The sequence below is a fragment of the Vulpes vulpes genome, chromosome 2, assembly GCF_048418805.1.
Source record: "Vulpes vulpes isolate BD-2025 chromosome 2, VulVul3, whole genome shotgun sequence".
In the NCBI taxonomy this organism is placed as follows: Eukaryota; Metazoa; Chordata; class Mammalia; order Carnivora; family Canidae; genus Vulpes; species Vulpes vulpes.
The window spans coordinates 100,265,811-100,281,156 of record NC_132781.1 but is presented as its reverse complement, the minus strand read 5'-3'; the positions used below and the strand labels follow the sequence as shown (position 1 = coordinate 100,281,156).

At 36.2% G+C, this 15,346-nt stretch overlaps 1 protein-coding gene across 12 annotated transcripts in view; it reads left to right on the top strand.

Annotated features, from left to right (window-relative positions):
* Window positions 1-15,346, top strand: part of ARHGAP21 (Rho GTPase activating protein 21) — a 137,648-nt gene that overhangs the window by 84,315 nt on the left and 37,987 nt on the right. For 5 of the 12 annotated variants that reach the window (XM_072749399.1, XM_072749400.1, XM_072749398.1 and 2 more), the window contains 5 exons: window positions 1,480-1,572; window positions 2,376-2,454; window positions 4,903-4,957; window positions 11,065-11,094; window positions 12,426-14,319. In XM_072749399.1, coding sequence (XP_072605500.1) covers window positions 1,480-1,572; window positions 2,376-2,454; window positions 4,903-4,957; window positions 11,065-11,094; window positions 12,426-14,319 — 2,151 coding nt within the window. Of the gene's footprint in view, window positions 1-1,479; window positions 1,573-2,375; window positions 2,455-3,768; window positions 3,862-4,902; window positions 4,958-11,064; window positions 11,095-12,425; window positions 14,320-15,346 lie in introns of those variants that run through there. The other 7 variants (XM_072749404.1, XM_072749403.1, XM_072749405.1 and 4 more) reach the window with 3 other exon arrangements.

Below are 15,346 nucleotides of genomic sequence, written 5' to 3'. Positions count from 1 at the left end.
GGAGCTATTGATATATATTGCTTTTTTAAGACTTTTTTTTAAGAGGCACCTGGATGGCTCAGTTGGTTATGCATCTGCCTTCAGCCTGGGTCAGGTTAAGCGTCTGCCTTTGGCTTGGGTGATGACCCCACAATCTTGGGATTGAGCCCCACATTGCCTGCTTCTCCCTCTCCCTCTCCCTTTGCACCTCCTCCTGCTTGTGCGCTATCTCAAATAAATAAAATCTTTTTTTAAAATGTGTATTTTAAAAAAAAGGAAAAAAAGAAACTTTTGAGCCACATTTGTGATACACCATGATGAAAATTTAGTTTTATATGGCAAGAATTGTAAACTCTTAATATTTAACATTCATTTTCTGCCCAGTATTGCAATTTAATGAGTATTATTATATCACTCCCTGCATATATCTGCCTTATTTGCTCAGTCATGTTCTTTAAGAGTGAGGACTGTGTCTCCTACTTCAGTGGTTCCCAAACATGATTGCATATCACAGTCACTTCAGTTTCTGATTTAGCAGAGCTCAAATGGAGTCCCTGAATTTGCATGACTAACACATTCCCTGGTTATGTCAATGCCCTGGTTATGTGGTCTGGGGACCACACTTTGAGAACCACTATCTACCTCTTTGCCCTTCCTCCCACCACAGTCCTTGTCTTAGTGCTTATCACTTAGCTTACATGCCCTCTCATTTGGGAATCTTTCCTTGACTTCTGTTTTATTGAAACTGTTAGTTGTTGTTAAATGTTAGTGTGTATAAGAATCATCCGGGAGACTTGTTGACAAAGCAGACTTCTGATTAGACCCCAAAACATTGATTTTTAGCAAGCACATTCAGTGTTAATGCAGATGATCCATGGATAGCAAGTTGTGAAATATTGGCTTACAGAGTTGATCATGCACTCGTCATTGCCATAACTGTATATTGTATTTGCCTATGATTGTTTTTTATACCATAGTGCCATTTTTGGTTTATACATCTCTCTCCGACCATAGTCCCTGAAGGGAAAGGACTGTATCTTCCATCATTGTTATAACTTAGTACTTAGCCCAGTGGAGTGTTAAAAAGCAGTTGAGTAAGTACTGCCTGTGTAATCTAGCTATGTGACCTTGGAGGATTTAATCTGTCCTCAGTTTCCCCTTTTATGCAATAGTAGTAGTAACATGTGATATGGAAATTAACTCTCAGTGTAGTAATTTACATACAGAATGTACCCACTAAATGGATACCATTACTCTTGCGGTGATGGTGGTTGTGTTACAGAAGAAACAAAATAAATGTTTGAGTTAATGAAAACTCCTAAATTGTGATTTTAGCATCCAAATTCAGGATATGTATTTAACACCTCATTAAAAATCTTTGCTTAATTGTCTAAAATATCATTTTCTATTTCAGTATTTATTTATTTATTTTTTCTATTTCAGTATTTTAATAAAATACTGTGAAGTAAGATTGTGCCTTGGACTTTTTCTCTCCCATAGGAAAACAAAGAAACCGCTTGGAACCAATGGATACCATATTTGTTAAACAGGTTAAAGAAGGAGGACCTGCTTTTGAAGCTGGATTATGTACAGGTACTGATATTCCTCTTTAAACAATACCTCCAGATTTCTTTTTTCCTTTATTTCTTCTTTCTTCCATATTTCATTTTCCATATTTTTCATTATCTCCTTCTGTATGTTCTTTCCTGTATCTTCATGTCAGTTATTACTGTTTTTGGAACCTAGTTTTCTGTATGTTTCTTGATACCCAAATAGATGGGTTTGGACACAAATAACTTAATATAAATTATTAATTAGGAGCACTTTTGGTTACCACTTAGATAACAGGCTCTTGGAGGCTTTCTTAAAAGCGCCTACATTTAATTTTGATAAGGATTACAAAATAGTAAAATGGTACAGATATGTATTGACAAAATTGAAATAATCTTGGATCTGTATGTTCTAGAACTACCTTATCTGCCAGAGGTGAGTTGATTAATTATTGCCCTACGAAGAGTAATTTAAGTCTCCAACGCAAGGAAGTGACGGGGTAAACAGAGGAATAACTAGTAGTTCTGCAACTCAGAAAACAAATAATGGGCATAAATAGTGTAGCCAGGGTCACCTGGTGACTATAGCTTTTGGAGTTTCTAAATTCATCCCTGACTAGAGCTTCTAAGACCTAAGCTATATTTCATCAGAAGCTGTATACATTAAAATTTAGATTCATGTTTGTGAAAGATGCTTTAAAAAATAGGAGGATTATATCAAAAATAAGTACATTACTCAAGAAATATTTCAAAAGTAGTCAGAAATGATCTTTTTAAAAAAAAAGAAATGATCTTTTATGGAATTCCTCATGTATTTTTTTTTTTTTTTTTTACTTCTCTTTGAAGGTGATCGAATTATAAAAGTCAATGGAGAAAGTGTTATTGGAAAGACCTACTCCCAAGTAATTGCTTTAATTCAAAACAGGTAAGATTCTCGAAATATGATTAATTTTGTCCAAAGATGGATGTTTATAAATAAGTGAAGCAAGTAGATTCAATATAGTATTGTCTATATTCTATAATGGGATGGGGAGATGTGGGACTTTCCCTTGGAGTGGATAATACATGTGAGAACTGCCAAGGATGAATACCTGATGGTAGCTTATTTGGTGCTTTGCTTTGGCAAATATATCAGATTTGTGATTAAAGTCCTTAAGAATCTAAAAGGAACATATTTTAGATTTACTCTAAGTTTCTCACTTTTATTTGAAATTACGATTAAATTTATAATTTGTAATAAAAATATAAATGCATATTAAAATTTACTTTAAAACCTCTTACTCCAATATCTTTAAATACTCTTGACTCAAATTTATTCATTTGTTTTAGCAAAGACAGCAAGAAATTCTCTTTGAATCTGTCTGTCTACCTGCGTTCTACAGGATAAAAGAATTTTGAGTTCTAAAGGCAAATAAATATGTACAGAATAACCTGAGACCTCAAAGATAACTTAGTCCTGCTATTTTTCTGTCTACCACACACCTAGAAAATTTTTCTAAATTATAAATAAAGAATTTGAAAGCCAAAGTGGTTAGCATATTGAATTCCTGTCAAGCGTAGGCCCTGATTGGGGTCCCTTTGTCCAGATCATCCCTTTGTAATTAAAGTGAAGTTCATTATTTTCTGAAGACTTTTATCAAGCTCCTCTATGTCTAAAGCAGTTCATGCTGTAATCTAAGTTAGTTACATGAATGCTCAAAAGCATTGTCATTTTTACAATTAGGTGATATGATTGTGATTTATTGCTCTCTGAATATTTTTCTTACTGTTTTAATATTTAATTAAATTTAGGGAAAGCAAATCTTAAATCTTGCCTCAAATATTGGATTCTAGGTGTTCCTGACAGTGATCCCTATTTGATCTCAAGTATTGGAGAGAACAGGGGATTGTGAAGAATTTAAAGCCACTCCGAGGCAGTGGGGAGATCACCCCAATTTTTATTCTCTTAAATTAGTTCATCATAGATACAGCATATTGGTGTTGCATTTTTTTAGTGTATTTGTTAACATCTATTCTTGAAAAATACTTTTTCCAAGTAACCATAACTTAATCTTTGTTTTCCTCAAAATCTTCATTAATTTTTTTGTTACTGGTGCAGTTTATCTCTTGGAGTTAATAACACTTTGGAATGACAGTCTTGATTTTTCAGCCAATAAAGCAATTTGAAAAATAGAGAAATACTGTTTTTTCATGATCTTATTTTATTTTAAAAAAATTGTGTTCCTTTTGTCTGCAGTTGGTAGCAAATGGATAATGCAGCACAAAGCCATTGAGATTCTGCAGTGTATTAATGTAAAAATGTATCCTTGCAGAAGAATTTATCTAAACATCAGTATGTATTTTCTACCAACTCTAAATATTGAAATACAAGTACCTACATATTTGATTAATAAAATTTATTTGAACCTGTGGTTCTTATGGTTTACTATTCTGAGCATTTATGAACCTGATAATAAGGGTTCAAATCTAACAAAAAGTGACACCAGTAAACTATTAGGTTTTGTTTTCTTTTTTTTGTTGTTGTTGTCTGATTGTTTCTTAATCTCTTGATTGTATTGGGGGAAGAAAAAAAATCTGATATTGTTAGGTTAGATACTGAATTACTTGATGGGGCATCCCACTATCGTTGCTTTTTCTAAATATAATTCTAGATCACAAGACTGAGTATAATTTACCCCCTTGGTGCTTTTTTAAACCTAGAGAAACTTCTCTGTCTTTTAACAGGGCATTTATAGTACCAAAATAAAGTGAGACTTTAAGCTGTTTAAGCTCTAAAATTAAGTCAGAGAAGAAAGCAAATAGTTGAAATGCTATGTAGTTTTAAAAAATGAGTCATTTTGATAGTTTTGAGGGTAAACTCTGATTTCCTTCACTTCTGAGGCCAAGAGGGAATATTTCAAAATTTAGATGTTTTATATGACTTAAAATGTTAAATTTGAGGGCTCTTTGGTTAATTTCATGTGAATGTATTTTTAACTTGATAAATAGTGAAAATATGTGGTAAAAATATATAATTTTTCTGTGATTTGAATTAAAATAATAAATAAATATATACTGAAGAGTTCTGTTCCAGGAATATTTAAAATAAGTAATATATTTAATGTCCTTAAATTAGAAACACTTAATAAAGAAGACTCTTATGAATAGCTCAAACATATGGCAGGATCCCTTCTTTCCTTCATAATTAGCTTTATATATAAAAGTAACTTTTTTATTTTAATGATTTGGGTTTGATAAGTAAATATTTATAAAAACAAAAATTAAACTCATAAGCAAATTTAAAAAATAATTCTGAGCTAACTATCTTTCTTTTATTTCTCTTTTATACACTTGCACCTCCCCTAACATAATTTTTATATATATTCAATTTCAGTGATACAACATTGGAACTTAGTGTTATGCCAAAAGATGAAGACATTCTCCAAGTGGTGAGTTTTATTTACTCAAATATGAATTGTTCTATAGTCTCAAATATTAATAAAAATTCTTTAAAGATGGAGGTAGACTGAATATAAATTCTGGGAAGGAAAAAAGTTCCCTTTGGTTCATTTAGCAGAGTCAGAATTCTCAGCATTTTACCAAAATAAATGAACAAACAAAAAACAAAAAAATATTGTCAGTTTTTATAGTTAAGTGACATAAGAATATTTTATTGATTCTACAGTGTACTTCTGTTGTTGCCATTTGGAATGAGATTCCTAAAGAGTTTGCTCTGATACTGCATCCGAGGTAGTCCTTTGACCAGAAGCCAAAGCTCAGTGGGTAGCCCCAGGAATTAGAATCTTTTTTTTTTATTATGAGAACAGAAATTTTATGAAAGCCATTTCTTAATTTTTCAATATGTATGACTGTAAATTAACCTACTACAGTTTTGGTAACAGTATCAATTCATTCTATTGGAAGTAAGGTTCACAATGAATGGAGTCTGCATCTTACGGGAGAAATATTGAAGACTTTAGCTTTTAGCCTAAATTTTTTCCTCAGTTTTAGAAAGAAAATGAATTGAATAGAATCCTTAACTCCTTTGTTGAACTTAAATATTGCTAGGAGTTAAAAAGAAGGTAACATATATAAATTTAATTCAAGAAAATACTTCTCTTCAATTGACTTTGTAGTTCCGTAGAATAAGACAGCATGAGGAAAACCTTTTAGGTAACACATTGAAAGCTGACCTTGATCTAAGAAATGGCAGTGGCTACTGACATTTGTGTTTTTAAAATTCTTTTTAGCAAATAACTGTGGTTATTGTTTTTTAATTCAAGTACAACATGGAATCTTTGTGGTGGGAATGGAAATGGCAAAGTCATGTTTTTTCATTTGTAAGGCATAAGTCCTAAGTATTCTTCTGTAAACATTTTTTTACAGAAACATCACTAAAACTGATCCTAATGATTCTGCGTATTTGTGTAAAATATAATTAACTGAAATCCATGGGGATCTACCTTGTGTTTTCAAGGCATGTGGATTTTATTTAGGACTGGCTTTTTAGTGATAACAGATTAAGCACATAGTTCTTTTGGCATTGGGGAGTCTCAACAAGAAAGGTACAACTATGCAGGGTAGTTTTTCTAGGCATTGAGAGCTAGTTGTAGAGTACTTGCCCTGATAATTTAGCAGAATGGCAGAGCAGCAGACAGAACTACTGAAGGCAGTGGGACTCACCAAATTAGAAATAAATGAGGGAATCCACTATGGTGTTACAAAGGGCTAGGAGATGAGGCACAGACGTAGGGGAGGCTTTACCTGAATCCTCCTTGGCAATCCAATGACTCAAAGACAGAATGCACTTCCAAAACAGAACTATTTTCTCATCTTTAGTAGACTCTTTCCTTGCCAAGGTGAAGACACTGGTTGGATGCTGTTTCGAACAGTGCTCATTTCACAGCATGGCTGGCATTGTACTGAACTCCTAGGGCAGGAATCAAGCACAAAATTACCATCATACCCCGCTGTGTGGTTGATGAAGAGCAACAATGTGGAAGCAGCAGCAGTGGGAGGAATAATTGTCTAATTTCATGATCAGTGGAAAAGAAGGTTAATTTGCTATATTTTACTTAAAATATATATATATTTCAAACAAAGGCAAGATACAAAGTGTTGCACACACGGAAAAAATTGATTCACTTGAGTGGTATGAGCACACAGATCTTAAAAGTTCATTAGTAAAGGGTTCTAGTAAAATTGTAACAAAATTTGTTTTTCAGACATGTTATTTGAATTTTAATCTTAAGAGATTACAAGCATATGCCCTTAATGATAAAAGAAAACCTCACTTTTGGGACGCCTGAGTGGTTCAGTGGTTGAACGGCTGCCTTTGGCTCCGGGCGTGATCCCAGGGTCCTGGGATAGAGTCCCACATTGGGCTCCCTGCAGGGAGCTTGCGTCTCCCTCTGCCTATGCCTCTGCCTCTCTCCCTCTCTCTCTCTCTCTCTCTCTCTCTCTGTATGTCTCATGAATAAATAAATAAAATCTTTAAAAACAAAACAAAACACCTCACTTTTAAACCCAGCCTTGAACATACTATAATTCATGAGACAAATCGAAGGAGTGTATATAATTAATGCTTACTATGCTTTTTCCTAAAGGACATTAGGACTCAGCCGGGGCATCTGAGAATGTCATTTTTTAAAGCTATTATAAAATGCAAAGAGAATGTGGGATTTCAAAAAGCATATGCAGAAATTCTTCTCTCTAACAGATTCTGGGGTTAAAATGTTCCCTAATGGCCTTAAGTATTTATGTTGGTCTTAAGTCTGTTACCTACAGTATATGCTTTTAAAGATATATACTGTGAGGTTGAATATTCACTGTAAAGAAAAAGTAAACATGAACATTTTTACAGCCATTGTAAAAATTATTTACCCAAGTGAAAGCTTCTTGTAGCTTATGTATGTTAGCCGAGGCAACGGGGCAATTGTGTGTCAATGGGATTTTCTTTTCCTGAAGTGATGGATGCACCAAATTGCTCTAGAGGTGCTCAGCTCATCTTTGAGAGGCAGCATAGAAAATTTAATTTGGTTTAAAGTTTGACTCATGTATATAATACATGATAAGTATATCATAAATTTCTGATTATAGATGATAGTGTGTGATATTGAAAAACATGAAATAAAATAAAGACTAATTACTAGTTTTACTAAACTAGTACTGGTACTAGTGCTCCTGTACTTGGCAGCCTCATTTTCTGAACCATCATATATTTTCTACATTAACAATATGAATAGTATTACATTCATTTTTAGTTATTTTTGACAGTATTTTATAACAATATTTTAGACACTGATATCTTAGTTTTTGAGGGTATTATTAAAAATAAAAAACACTTTCTATTCCATTTTCAAAGAAACAAAATGGTTTCGTCACCATTTCAAATGTTGGCTATGCATGAATGAAACAGGCACCACCCATTACGTGGCCTAGAGAGTGATGCTGACTGAAGAAAGCCCTTCCTGGAATGGGCTCAGGATAGGAGAACTAGACCTGGCCATTCTTTTCAGTGGATGCATCACGATATTTTGTTAAGCAGTTAGCTCAATGGACTCAACATCAAATCTTCGATTGATCAGTTCTGATAGTGGTGGAGATTCTTGGGTGTGTCTGGTGTTTGAACAGGGCACTCTGAGCCTATTTGTGCTGTTCTGTGTTAAACATAGCAAGGTTAAACAGCTTTTCTAGAATTACAGGGAAGAAAGCAATGATACTAGGACTTGACCCAAGGCAGGTATGAGACTAGAGCCTGTACTTTCAACTAAACCACCATTCTTTACTGGCATTGGATGCAGATTAGGAATCAAGGGGCTTGAGCCCAGTCACGCTGTTGGTTCAGAGCTGTTGTTCTAATTCATCTCTAGGCTCTGAGTCTAATGCCCTATTTGCCACTCTGTGACTATGTTATATAAATTGGAAAATGTAATTTAATCAAAGCTTTTCTTAAGACTTACTAGAATTACCTTGAAAATAAGTATTTAATATGTTCCATAATCAGTATAATATTGTATTTAAAATTAGGTGACCATTTGTCAAGTGTGCATGAAAGTGGTCCTGCCTAGAGTAGGGAAGCAAGACCAGAAATTCTGGAGGGTTCTTTCATATTTTGCCAGTTTGCATTTACTTTGTTCTTTTTCAAAATCAGTTTTTGAATAATAGGAATAGTTACATGCTTGATAGAAAAGTTACAAATAATTTAGAAAGTTATAAAGTATGCATACCATCCCCTTTTCCCATGCCTTGCTGTGGTATGTTTGACATGTATTTTTTTATACAGACAGACATATAATTAATTTTTATTTTATCAAAAGTAATGGATTAAATTAATAGGTCATCCTGTTAAAGGTGAAATGGTAGGGAGGAATTTCAATCTTACCAACTTATTCTGCAGGTTTTTTGGTAGGACTTTTTGTCTGTTTTTACCACTTATTAGATAATAAATATGCAATAGTAGTAGTAGTATAATGGTAATATGTATGGTAATAGAGATTTTGATGCAACTCTACTCAAACCGAAGGAAAGATTATTTTAGGATTAAGTTACTGTTAGATACTGTACATAAAATCAGGATCCAGACTGTCAATATAAAATGTTATTTAATATGCTCTTTACAATTCTAATCCAAATGGAGTTTTTTTTTTCCTTTTTTTTTTTTTTAATTTTTTTTTTAATTTTTTATTTATTTATGATAGTCACAGAGAGAGAGAGAGGCAGAGACACAGGCGGAGGGAGAAGCAGGTTCCATGCACCGGGAGCCTGATGTGGGATTCGATCCCGGGTCTCCAGGATCGCGCCCTGGGCCAAAGGCAGGCGCCAAACCGCTGCGCCACCCAGGGATCCCCTTTTTTTCTTTTTTTAAGGGAGGTAGAGAGTATGAGTGGGGCTGGGGGAGCAGGGCAGAAGGAGAGAGAGAATCTCAAGCAGACCCTGTGTTGAGCATAGAGCCCATCTCGTGACTGAGATCCCAACCCACACCAAGAGTCTGTTGTCTAAGTGACTGCACCACCCAGGTGCCCTCAGAATGAGGAACTTTTAAATAGATAGATAAACAAGCTTTTTTAGTGTTCATGAACTCTGAGAATGTGTAAGGAAATTCAGTACTGCTCTTGAATGAATTCATGTTTTATTCATCTCAATTATATCTGCTTACATTAGGCAGTAGTACTGTCTGTGCAGGATATTCTATTTAGTGAATCTGCTGTTAATGCATGGTCCATGTGCATGTATGTGAGGACCCATTTGGCATAACTTTACCCAGAAGTGGAGACCCATGAAAGTAAGCTATTTAGTATTTAGAGTTGTTACATAAGAATCTTAGAGATGTTTGAAGTGTGTCAGATATTTTTTCAAGTTTTTCATAGTTCCTGTCATATAGTTTTATTGTCCTCAAATTTGAATAAAGGAGGTGTCTGTAAATTATTAGCTCTAGGATGGTACTTTCCAGCAGAAATTCTAGTTGTATTAAAACCCCTTCAGAAAAAAAGGGGTTCTGTGCCCGAATAAGCTTCTCCTTTCCCTTTGAGTTTTACAATGTAATGTAGTAGAGGTTTTGAGAAGTCAAACCTACTAGTCAGTCCTTCACCACATCATTGAGAATAGAGAATACTCTGTCCCCCCCTCCCTTTCAGGTGATGCTTCATAAAATTTTACAAGCATACTGTGGGAAATACTGTACCAGAGTGTTCACTCATCCAGACACAGTCTTTCTACCGTGGAAAAGGATTGTGTGAATATAATCAGCATCAAAAAGATAGTCTTGTTATGTCAGTGGCATACAACCCAACATGTATATTTTGATTGACTGTAATCATGCCTTAAAATATTATGGCATGCATGTTTTCTCTTATCTACTCAGCTTTTCCACTGCATTCTGGTTTATGTTCCATAATATTCAGTATCAGTTTTAAAAGAATTCCTCTGGAAGTAATATTTTTATGTCCATTCAGTAATAATTTTCTTAAACTAGCAAAACAGGACAAAAGGTACAGTGGTGAGAGATCTTGATTTTTGAGTTAAACACATTTAATCCAACAATCATTCTTTCTTCCCAAATCATAGTGTAAAGACAGCTGCAGTCAGCTGACAGCTTGTGGTTGTGCTCTGATTTACAGGGTAAGGAGGAGGTTGTACTATTTTAAATGCATAATAGAGCATCCGTTTCGTCATCTGGAAGCAGAGATGGAAGAAGCTCAGGGGAAATGAGAGACATCAATGTTGCTCTTGTGGAAGGGAAGCTTTGTGGCACAGTATCAGACAGCAGTGCCTATTGAAGGAAATAGCTGTTAGGAATGCCTGTCACCAGATGTATTTTGCTTTCAGAAATGGTAGACAACCCAAATAAGAGCCAGATAAAAGCCTGAGAAAAAGATGCTCAGAAGGATACTGAAGTTATTCTTTATGCTTCACTGCCCTTTACTTCTCTTGGTACCTTCCAGAGAAATCAGTATAGATGTATTTTTAGCTTGCTGTTTCCAGCATCAATATGACAACATGATTCTGTCTTTATATCAGTAAGCAGCTTCTACTATGTTTTCCTATTTTCTGCTAGCTACAGTTTACAAAGGATGTCACAGCTCTGGTAAGAAATGCACAGAAGCCATTTCCTTGCTTTTTTTTTTTAAGTTATGTTTTATAGAGATATGTAATAAGCCAACCTATTAAAACTGTAAGTTTGCTTAGAGAAACCCCTCCGTAGTGTTATGTTAATCTTACTAATTTGCAGAATGTGTTTGTGATACCTGATTTTCTTTATTTTTTGTTTTCATGTTTGGTTTTCTTTTGAATCCTGTGCATAACTGATGTTAAAACATAACATTTACCTGTTTGTGGATTTTTTTTTTAAAGTCTCTCACCCTCTCTCTTTCCCTGGTACTTTGCTGTTATGTTTGTGGCTGCACTTGAGCTTTGCAAGCTATCTAATGCAAAGACAGGATGTGATGATAGATGTGAATTAAGCTTGTTTTGATTAGGAGAGGATATGTAACACGATGCCACACCTCACTATCTCAGATGTGACCTAGTCCTGAGTTCCATCAATTAGTTTTGTTTTATTGCATCTCTGCCTTTAATTTCAGTTATTTTGAAGTTTTGAAATACATTGCTGGATAATTTCATAAATAATGGATAAAAGATCATTTGAACTGCATGCCTGCCTGTTAGTAATAGAGAAATGTTTCATTATAGTAAGTAAAAGAGACCAAATAAATTCATTCAATATAATTTTGCATTAGCTTAAAACAAAAAAAATTATGTACAGGAAGATAAATTCCTTTGTTTCATATTTTTGTATCTTTAATTTACATGCTCGATTTAAACATACATATTTTCTCTTTTAAATATTAAAATATTTAGCATGGCTTAGGATTTAATTTAATCAGAATGGATTATTTTTAAGGACTCAGTAAGCATTAATTGGCAAGACATTGCTCAATATGTTATAATTAATTTGTCCCAACAGTAGTGCTCAGAGTGAAAATGTATTTGGTTAAGATTTTTAATATCTTCGCCTTCACTCTGGCAAAAGATCAAAATCTTCTTTTGCTGAGCTTTATCTGGCAGCCATTTAACCTGTCAAATGCTGAAAGATCATAAAACTTGAATGGGGAAGATTTTAGAAGCAACAAGGCTTATCTCTAATTGGTTGGGGGAAAAACTGGTGTGTTTTAATCTTTTGAGAAAACAGGCAGTTGTAATTTATATTTGTTGCAAATTCTATAATTTATTTGATTCCTGAAAGACTAGCCCTTTTCTAAATGTGTGGAGCATCCTTATGTTTTGTTTGCATGCTTGCTTTAGCGAATGTCATTTAGGAATAAGATAGGGCACAGTAAAGTAAAACAGTCCATTGCAAGAATGGAAATTGTTGTCTTATAAATCTTAAATGACACTTTTTTCCTCCTTTCCATGTAGGCGTATTCGCAAGATGCCTACCTAAAAGGCAATGAAGCCTACAGTGGTAATGCCCGCAATATCCCCGAACCTCCACCAATTTGCTATCCCTGGCTGCCGTCTGCCCCTTCAGCCATGGCACAGCCAGTTGAAATATCTCCTCCAGATTCATCATCGAACAAACAGCAAACCAGTACACCAGTACTGACACAACCTGGCAGGGCCTACAGAATGGAAATACAAGTGCCTCCATCACCAACAGATGTTGTAAAATCGAACACAGCAGTGTGTGTTTGCAATGAAAGTGTAAGGACTGTCATTGTACCTTCTGAGAAGGTTGTAGATTTGTTAACTAATAGAAACAACCATACAGTTCCTTCACATAGAACCGAAGAGGTGAGGTATGGCCTAAATGAGCAGACCTCTTTGAAAACAGTGTCAAGGACCACATCACCATCATCATCAATTCCCACTGCCCATCTAATTCATCAGACTGCAGGCTCCAGGTCATTGGAACCTTCGGGAATGTTACTTAAATCCACCAATTACAGTGGACATTCGGAAGGAATCTCAAGCAGTAGACCTCAAGCTGTGGATTCCCCTTCTGTATCTGTTAATCACTATTCTCCGAATTCCCATCAGCACATAGACTGGAAAAACTATAAAACTTACAAAGAGTATATTGATAACAGACGATTGCACATAGGTTGTAGGACAATTCAAGAAAGGCTAGATAGTTTACGAGCAGCGTCTCAGAGCACAACAGATTATAACCAGGTGGTACCAAACCGCAGTACTTTGCAGGTACGACGTCGAAGCACCTCTCACGATCGAGTGCCCCAGTCTGTTCAGATCCGGCAGCGCAGTGTGTCCCAGGAAAGGCTGGAGGATTCTGTGCTAATGAAGTATTGTCCACGAAGTGCATCTCAAGGGGCACTGGCATCTTCATCTGTTAGTTTTAGCAATCACAGAACTCGTTCGTGGGATTATATCGAGGGACAGGGTGAACCCGTAGAAAATGTCAATTCTGAAAGTCAGATACCTGATTCGAATGGAGAACGAAAGCAGACTTACAAGTGGAGTGGATTTACAGAACAGGATGACAGGCGAGGGATTTATGAAAGACCCAGGCAGCAAGAAATTCACAAGTCTTTTCGAGGTTCAAGTTTTACCGTGGCTCCGAGCGTTAATTCTGACAACAGGCGAGTGACCGGCAGAGGAGTGGGATCTGTGTCTCAGTTTAAGAAAGTGCCACCAGATCTGAAAACACTACAGCCCAACAGAAGTTTTCAGACTACTTGTGGAATGTCACTGCCTCGAGGGGTTTCACAAGACAGGTCACCTCTTGTGAAAGTCCGGAGTAATTCCCTGAAAGCGCCTTCTCCGCATGTCACAAAACCATCCTTCAGCCAGAACTCACTTGTTTCTGTCAAAGACCAAAGACCAGTAAATCACTTGCATCAGAACAGTCTGTTGAATCAGCAGACATGGCTTAGAACCGAAAGTGCCCCCGATCACCAGGTGGAGCCTGGGAAAGCGCCCTCTTCTTCTGGAACTTCTGGGAAGCCGGTCCCTCAGACCAGTGAGAACTCAGGCGCTTCGGATCTTGAAGTCTCGGTCCCTCAAAGAAATCAAGATCCAAATTTACGAGAGGCCGAAATTCAGGAGGCAGATACCTTAGATAATAGAGAAACTGTCGTCCTAAGAGAAAAACCCCCATCGGGTCGCCAGACACCACAGCCTTTACGGCATCAGTCTTACATCTTGGCAGTAAATGACCAGGAGACCGGGTCAGACACGACCTGTTGGCTGCCTAATGATGCACGCCGAGAGGTCCATATAAAAAGAATGGAGGAAAGGAAGGCCTCGAGTACCAGCCCGCCTGGGGATTCGCTGGCATCCATCCCATTCATAGGTAAGCTCCCCTTTACTCAGTGGCTGCCACGTCAAATGCTTTACACATCTTTTCAGCAAGGTATTAGTTCTAGTGCAGTGGGCACAAAAACGTTAGCTGTGATTTTGAAACGTTTGTCCTCAATTTCCTGAGCTATGCTGAAACCGGAGCCATAAGCTTTTACCCTCAAAAATTATTTCAAGTGACAGTTTTCCTTTTCTTTTCTTTTCTTTTCTTTTCTTTTCTTTTCTTTTCTTTTCTTTTCTTTTCTTTTCTTTTTTTCTTTTCTTTCTTTCCTTTCCTTTCCTTTCCTTTTCTTCTTTCTTTCTTTTCTTTTCTTTTCTTTTCTTTTCTTTTCTTTTCTTTTTTCTTTCTTTCTCCTTCCTTCCTTCCTTCCTTGCTTCCTTCCTTCCTTCCTTCCATGAAACGAATTCCCACTGTCTGGGGTCAAGGGACTCAGCAAACCAAATTGCACCTAGTTGATGATGCATCTGAATCAAAAGCCAAGTAGAACAGTTTTCATAATTAATAATCAGCCTTTCATTTAAGCAGTGCTTTTTACTTTTATTATTTCTTATTTCTTTGGGCTGAATGAAGAGACCCCTTCATTGTCAAATTACTTTGTTTTAGAGTAGATCTTGGTATAGAGTTGAAAAAATTACTTAAAAGACAAGCATGTGCCCCAGTGTAGAACAGCTAGCTAGTGTGTTGGTTTGGGCTTTAGTCTGCCCCCACATGTCCTAGGGGTATTGTCCACAATGTAGCCAGAGTGGTTATTTAAAAATGCAGATCAGGTCATGCCACTCCTCTGACCAGAACTTCTGTTTACTTTCCTTGTAACCCAGAATAGAATCCCAAATCCTGCTGTGACCTACAGGGCCCTCTGTGATAGGCTCCACAAGGCCACTCCACCTCTCTGATCCCATCTCCTGTCCTCCAGGTACTTGCGTTCCATCTTCAGCTGCCCTAGCCTCCTTGCACTTCTGGAGTATGCCAGGCATGCTTCAGGGCCCTGGCACTGCCTGTTCACAGCTCCAGGACACATTCC